This window comes from Suricata suricatta, chromosome 15 (assembly GCF_006229205.1).
Source record: "Suricata suricatta isolate VVHF042 chromosome 15, meerkat_22Aug2017_6uvM2_HiC, whole genome shotgun sequence".
Lineage (NCBI taxonomy): Eukaryota > Metazoa > Chordata > Mammalia > Carnivora > Herpestidae > Suricata > Suricata suricatta.
In genome coordinates, this window is record NC_043714.1 from 77038219 (window position 1) to 77045837 (window position 7619).

General features: G+C 65.0%; 1 protein-coding gene across 1 annotated transcript; it reads right to left on the reverse strand.

The window, feature by feature from the left end:
- Positions 1-4090: 4090 nt before the first annotated feature.
- On the reverse strand, positions 4091-7508 carry ARC (activity regulated cytoskeleton associated protein). The gene is made up of 3 exons (XM_029923545.1): positions 5516-7508; positions 5120-5243; positions 4091-4951 (listed from the first exon to the last, which is right to left on the reverse strand). Exon 1 carries the CDS (start codon positions 7329-7331, stop codon positions 6141-6143), a length of 1191 nt encoding a protein of 396 aa, XP_029779405.1. The 5' UTR covers positions 7332-7508; the 3' UTR covers positions 4091-4951; positions 5120-5243; positions 5516-6140.
- Between the last annotated feature and the right edge of the window lie 111 nt (positions 7509-7619).

Genomic DNA, 7619 nt, shown 5'->3' on the forward strand with positions numbered 1-7619 from the left:
CACACAGCACACCAGCACTCTGGGAAGGGACGGGGCGGGGGGGAGGCAAGAGAGGGGGAGAGGGGCTGCGAGTTGGGGAAAGGGGCAGAGACGGTGGGAGAGGGACAGAGAAAGGGGGAGGGACAGAGGAGGGGCAGAGGGGGGCAGAGAGACGGAGGGGGAGGGGCAGCGAGAGGTGGAGAGGGAGGGAGAAGGGGAAGGGCAGACAGAGGGTAGAGGAGGAGAGAGGGGGGGCGGGCAGAGAGTAGCCCAAGCCAACTGCTCCTGTCAGCCCAGAGCAGGTGCGGGGCTCGAACCCGTGGACTGAGCCCCCCAAGGGCCCCTGTCTTCAAGCCTTTAAGCAACACCCATAAAACTAACGTATTCTACATGCTCTCTACGTTTTCAAACGTTGTGAAGTTTCTAACAACTTGACAATTATGATAAACCCCATAAATTAAGTAAACAATATGGCGATGCTTAGGCTATTCCCAGGGGCCCAACACTATGCATAAAATTGCGTATGGTTTCTGCCCAGAGCCGCGAACGTGACCCAGCGGCCCCGCGAGAGGGCCACGCTGCCGTGACTTCCACCGGCCAAACTCTCTGCAGCATGAAAACGCTTAAAATACGAAGCACATACAAAGTGTTGACAGGAATGGTACCATGTTGAGTTTGAGTCTCTTTTAAATTTCTTTTTTAGTTTATTTTTGAGAGAGAGTGTGGGAGAGGAGGCAGAGGATGCGAAGCAGGCTCCACACTGTCAGCACAGAGCCAGACGTGGGGCTCGAACCCACAAACCGTGAGATCATGACCCGAGCCAAAGTCTGATGCTTAACTGACTGAGCCCCCGCAGGCACCCCGTCTCTCAAATTTCTACGTGAATCCTAAATCCTCTGGGAGCTAACAGTCCCTCGTGGACTAGAAAGAGTCACTTCACGTGTGAAACCCTTATCACCTCGAGCAACCCTCCAGGCCGCGCTCACTCTGACGCCAGCTGCAGAGTCTGGGGTCCCTGGGGTCGCCCTCCGGAAGGACCCCCAGCACCCTGGGAGGCGTCATGCTCACGATGACAGCTTATCACAGGGAAAGGACACACGCCACCATCGGCCAGGGGGAAGGGCTCACCAGGCAGGGCCCAGGAGGGTGCGAACCATCCCCCCCCCGTGGGGTCCTGGGCAGCGCCCGCTCCCCTGGCAGCGTCGCCCTCCGGGGACGCCCCCAGCCCCGGCGCCCAAGGCCTGTGTCTGGCTCCCCCCCGTAGACCTGGGTCACTGCCCACCTGCGTGGCTGACCTCAGTGTCCAGCCCCTGGGAGGCCGAGCTGATACCGTGTGGCCCAGAGCCCCGGGGGAACAAGGGCCCTGGACTCAGGATGCCCCCGGGGTTGGCGGAGACCTCCCAGCCGAGGGTGGGGGGCAGGGGCCAGACCTTCATTGGGCACGATGACGTTCCCATCACCCCATGTGGCCTCTGTCCTCCGGCTGTCCCCGGATCTCGCCCTTCCTCCCTCCGCACCCGGGCCCTTTGCCTGTGGACCAGGGGCAGCGTTCCAGTGCTGGCTGGCCTGGCAGCCACGGGCCTCCCCCGGGACCTAGACACTACGGCATGCCCTTCCTGTCCCTGTGCCCTTCCTCTGCTCTCGCCAGCAGACAGAGACAGCGGCCTGGGGCCAGCAGAGCACTCGAAGGCCCTGGGTAAGCAGATAGAGCCCGGCCACCAGCCATGTGCTGCGTGACAGAAAAGAAGCTGTTTTGTTCAGCCTCTCTCTGACCACTGCACTTTCCCAAGCCCATTTCTTGCTGCAGTTTCTTTCTTTGTTTTTAATTCTTTAATGTTTATTTATTTTGAAAGAGAGAGACAGAGTGTGAGTGGGGGAGGGGCACAGAGAGCGGGAGACACAGAATCCGAGCAGGCTCCAGGCTCTGAGCTGTCAGCAGGGCCCGATGCGAGGCTCGAACCCACGAACCGTGAGATCGTGACCTGAGCCGAAGTCGGACACTTAACCAACTGAGCCCAGGTGCCCCTGTGCTGCAGTTTCCTAACGCCCGGGTCCAGCCGGTCCCTAGCAGTACATCAGGGAACCTGCGAGACCCAAGTCCCAGGTGAGCCTGGCAGGGGCCACACCCCGAGCGCCCGCTGCGGCAGGGGAGCCCTGCCCACGGACCCTCACACTAGCGTTCTGAGCAGACATGATTTTCTAGAAAAAGCATCACTGGGACCTGAGCTCCCGTCCACATGGCTCAGAAGCCCCCCCAAGCTGGGTCTGCAGGGTGAGCCCCTCAGGGCTTCCGGATGTCCTGCCTCCAGTCCCCCCTCGGATCCCCAAAGGGAGGCAAGCACAGCCCCTCCCTGTGCCTCAGTTTCCCCCACCCTCTAGTCAGGAGAGGAGGCTGGGTGGGACCGGGCGGGGTGAGGGAGGCCTGTATTGGGAACATCCTGTTCCCAGACCCACTGGGTCTGGCTACCCCGACCCCCCACCCCACGCCATCCCCGCCCCCACACCCGCGCCACTCTGAGGACACAGAGACTCAGAGCCACATCTCCAATTACTCGAAATGTTCAGATTGCCTGCTTCACAGTCACCGGATCACAGGAAGTAACTTCTTATTAAAAAGAAAAAGCCCCCGCGGCTCCCAGCCTTTGATGCGAGCTGGAGTATTTCTCTGGGAGAAATCCCTGCCCCCCGGGCATCACCATGGTGCCCGGCCTCTGTTCCTGCCAGCCTCCTTCCCCCATTCTTGTCAGAGCTGCCGTTATTGAAAAGAAATAAAAGGGAAGAATAGGGAGGAGGCGGCCTTTTCACCACGGAGCCCCGAGCTCAGGGCCACCAGCCCTCTCCGCGTGGCAGTGACGACATTTCCTTGTGGCAGGGGGTGCTTTCTGCTCCGGCTCATTTCCTGTCCCCCCAGGGCTCCTCTGTGTGCCCAGCAGGCTGCGTCCTCCACCAGGAGGCTGCATGGAAGCCCCACAGGGGCTGCCCTTGCCGCCCGGCCCAGCACCTGCTGGAGCAGAGCAGCCCCTCGGAGGGGCAGGACCTGTGCTGGGTACATGACAAGCCCCCGTCCATGACTGTGGCGCTTGGGACGGTCATTTTACACATCAGCTTAGCTAGGGAACCGTGTCCAGGCATCTGATCAAACCCTCCTGAGGGTATTGCTTTGAAGGCCTTTGGCAGGTGTGACCAAAGTCCATTCTCAGTTGACTTTAAGGAAGGAAAATCATCAAGGCAATCTGGGTGGGCCTGGCTCAATCAGTTGATGGGTCGTATGAGCAGAACCAAGCCATCACCTAAGACGAAGAAATCCCGCTGTGGCTCAGCTGAGCCCGGGAGCTCCAGCCGCCCTCCGGACTTGGCACGGGCCTCGCCACCTGAGCAAGCAGACTGCTTTCAACCAGCCTCTCACCGTCCATCCCCACGGGGCCTGCTTCTCCCTGAATGCTGCCTGGCAGAGGGGTGTGAGCCCCCGCCAGGCCGTCTCTTTTTCTGTCCTGGGGGCCTGGTGACCCCACAGAGGCAGGTGAGGCCAACCCCCCCCCCCAAGGCATCAGACGGCCCTCGTGTCTCAGTTCTTGAAGCCACACATGGATTAGATTAGTGATGGTACGCCCGTTTTGCAGAGGGGAACACAGGCTTGGAGAGAACAGGTCTGTGACCCGGGACTTGGCAGGGTCACCTCCCAGCAGGGCTCTTGCCTTGCTCGGATCCCCAGGGCTCAGTCCCTGAGAAGACTCCTCCCTTCTGGCCCTAGGCCTCCGTGGGGGCTGAGCCCTGACAGCAGAAGAGTTCTTGGGACGTCCCCACCCCACCCCAGCGGGCAGTGGGCGAGGGTCTGGGGAGACAGCCCTCAGGGCTGCTAGGGACAAGGGTGATCTCTCCCACTGCCGCTGCCTCAGGCATGCGCATCCACGGAGGGAGCCCCTAAGACCTTCCGCCCTGAGGATCCAGGACCCTGACCAACCGGCCTGTGGGGTGATGGTCCTGTGCTCCCTCGGGTCCTGGAGACCCTTCAGTGCGTGCTTGCGGGAGCTCCAGGGACCCACCGCCCTGCATAGCCTCCCTCCCCAGCTCCACGCCCGCTGACCCAGGGCCACAGAGAAATGACAGCATGCACCAAGAAGTTTCAGTGTTTTATTAACGAAAGCTTACAAAAGTCTGTCTTCAGGTAAGGCGACGGGGGGGGGGGGGGTGTGCACACGGCTTGGCCTGACATCCAGGCCTGATCCACTGGGGACAGGGAGGGCTGGCCACACCCTCTTGAGGACCCCGGGTGCCTCGCTGCAGCCCACGCCAGCTCACGAGTATAGACTATGGCTCATGTGCAAAAATAAAGTCTGGGGAGGCTGGCAGGGGTGCGGGGTGGCGGGCTGACAGAGTCACTTGCAGACATCAGTCTTCTGAACCTGGGAACCCTCGCTGGACAGGCGGAAAGCAGAACCCCCAGCCAGGGCCTGTTGGGGCTGCAGGCGTGAGTGGCTGGTCAGCACCGGGTGCTGGTGTCTTGAGAGGTGGGGGTCTGGGCCCGGGCCGCGGCGGGGCCTGGCAGAGAGCCCGCTTCAGCCCCGGCTGCAAAGGCTTCTGGGACCTTGTGGGGCTGGGCCTGGGGCTGCGGGCCGGAGCAGGGGCTGCGGCTGCGGCGTCAGAGCTCCTGGAAAGCTCTGGTAGGAGAGGACGGCCACCGGGCAGTGCGGCGGCGGGCGTTCCTGGGCTGGAGCGAGGCAGGGCCCGATGGAGCAGACCCTGCCTCCAGCCACAGCGGACCCGGGCGGGCAGCTGGTGGCCAGCGGGGCAGGCCTCACGGCAGGGCCCGGCCCTCACGCTGGCCCGTCTGCACCTCCAGCTCTCCGCCGTGCTGTCCTCTCTGCAGCCCCGCTCGCTGACCTCGGCGTCTCCTCGGGCGCAGGCGGCTCGCGGGAGGAGAGCGCAGGGCTGTGCCAAGCAGGCAGCAGGGGCCCTGTGGGAGCCTTGGGACCTGAAAGAAAGACGCGGGGGTCAGGGGCAGGCCAGAGGCTGGGAGGGGCTCCCCAGGAAGGATGTGGGAGGACGTCACAGGGCTGCCCCTCACAGCGCTGCGGGGCCTGGGACCCGGGGAAGGACAGTGCGGGCTAGGCTCTCCGCGGGAGGGCTGTGGCCCCATTACCTGTCGCCAACTCTCCTGGCTCCTCAGCCAAGTGTGAGGCCTCGGGCCCCGTGGGACCCTCCGCCTGCTGTGGGTGAGTCATCGAGCCCACGATGCTTTTCCAGGCTGGCGTGAATCACTGGTGCTGGGGAGAGAGCGTGGGGTCCTGTGAGAGCCAGCTCAGCGACCCCTCCAGCCCCGCCTCCCCCCAACCCTCCTCCCTGATCTGGGGGGGGGTCTCTGCTCCCTCCCCACCACTCCACGCTGCAGCCCCCCAACACGCCGCCCCTGCAGCTAACTAGCTGGGGACGCCTCTGAGCCTCAGTGGGCTCACCTGGAAAATGGACCTGGCTGTGGGTCCTCCCTGCTCTCCAGTGTCCCCCCACCCCGCGGCGGTGCCCTGCAGCAGGGGCTCACCTGAGGGGCCAGGAGGCACCAGGACGCCAGGTCTGCTGCTGCTGCTGCTGCCGCTGCTGCGTCTTTGGCCTCAGCTTTCCTCCAGGGGGAGGGAGCCTCGCTGCCTGAGGCTGGCCGGCTGCCCGGGGCGGTGACACGGGTGCCAGCCGGCTGCGCAGCAACTGTCAGAAGGCGGCGCGGCGCCGAAGCCAGGGTTCCCGCGGCACTAGCCTGTCTTCGCTTCCGTTCTGGGGTGTCCCTTGAGCTTGGTGCTCACTGGCCTGTACTGTCCGGACACTGATGTCTGAGTGCCCCGGGGGCCTAGGCGCAGAGTGGGATATCGAAGCCTGGAGGTCAGGTCATGGCCTGAGAGTGTGCAGGGTGCGGTCAGGGGCCGGGAAAGACAGACAGGAGGAGGGTGACAGGGCAGGGGCCCTGCAGGACAGAGGGGCTCCTTCGCTGTTTGGGGGGGACTGCCCACATCTGGATGACGCGTATCTGTGTGAGTTCGGCGGGGAGGCAGAGATGGGGCGCCCAGCCAGAGGGGCCGAGGGCTCCCCCGTGCGGGAGTCAGCGCAGCTGGGCAGTCCTGGCTGGCAAAGGCCACGGGCAGGTGTGGCGGGCGGGCCGGGGCCCGGGCCGCCCTCTACTCGGGCTGGGTCCGGTCGCTGGCCACAGACTCGCTGGTGAGGGCCGGCGTGAGGGTCTCGGCCTCCTCGTCGACAGGCAGCTGGGGGCCGGCGGGCTCGGACGCCTGCTCCAGGCCGTCCTGCACCTCCTTGCCCCTCTGGATGAGCTGCTCCAGGGTCTTGGGCAGCGGGTGGCGCAGGAAGCGCTTCAGCTTGGGCTGCAGGGTGCCCACCACGTACTGGATGATCTCCTCCTCCTCGGCGTCCACATGCAGCGTCTGGTAGAGGTCCCTCTTGCGCCACAGGAACTGGTCCAGTGGCTCCCCCTGCTTCTGCGGCAGGTCCAGCTCGCGCTGGATGGCCTCCCGGGACAGCGTGCCCTCGCTGTACTGCAGGAACTCCTTCTTGAACTCCACCCAGTTCTTCACGGAGCCCTGCTTGAACTCCCACCACTTCTTGGCCGGCCCGTTCATGTGGTTCTGGATTTGGGACAGCCAGTACTCCTCGGAGCCGCCCACCTGTCGCAAGTACTCCTCCAGGTGGCTGAGGAACTCCCTCGGGTCCTCGAAGATCTGCGTGTCCACGCCGGGGCTGGGCTGCCCGTCCTCGCCGGACCCCCAGGGCGGGTACTGCTGGGCCTCTATGGGCTCCTGCCCGGGCAGTTCGCCGGCAGCCGGGGGCGGGGTGATGGCGTAGGGGCTGACCGTGTAGTCATAGGCATCCGCCTCGTGGCAGTAGCCACCCGGACCCCCGACACCCACGGACACGGTGTGGCGGGCCGGCTCGCTGCCCACGGGGTACTTGCCGCCCATGGACTCCAGGCGGTCGGCCCACCGCTCCAGCCGGTAGAAGACCTCCCGCCACACGTGCATCTCCCGCTTGACCCAGCGCTCCAGGTTGGCGATGGTCTCCTGGCACCGGCACAGGCAGGCCTTGATGGACTTCTTCCAGCGCTGCGAGTCGCCGGTGGGCACGTAGCCGTCCAGGTTGCTCTCCAGCTTGCCCACCGAGCGGTGTAGCCCCTTCAGCTCCCGCTCCACCTGCTTGGACACCTCGGTCAGCAGGTGCCGGTGGGTCCTCCGCACGTGCTCCAGCATCTCGGCCCGGCACTTACCGATCTGCAGGATCACATTGGGCTTGGCGGCCGGCCCGCCCCGCGGCCCGGGGTAGGCGTGGAGGCCGCCGCTTGTCATGTGGTCCAGCTCCATCGGTGAGCAGGCAGGTGGCCTCGGCGCTCGGACGGGCGGGAGGCGGCGGGCTGCAGAGTTCCCCTGGGCCGGCGGCGCAGTGGAGCCGGGACGGTGTCCTCGGTGCGGGCGGCGGCGGCGGTGGAGCGCAGGGAGAGCGGCGGAGAGCCGCAGAGGAGAGCAGGGAGAGCGCCGGAGAGCGGCGGAGGAGAGCAGGGAGAGCAGCGGAGAGCAGCAGCGCCGAGCTCTGCACCCCGCCGCAGCCGCGGGCTCTTTATGCGGCTGGCGCGGCCGTGGGCGGCCCCGCTC

Excerpts from the sequence above, each read along its gene's own strand:
- ARC (XM_029923545.1), bottom strand. The coding sequence starts at position 7,331 with ATGGAGCTGGACCACATGACAAGCGGCGGCCTCCACGCCTACCCCGGG.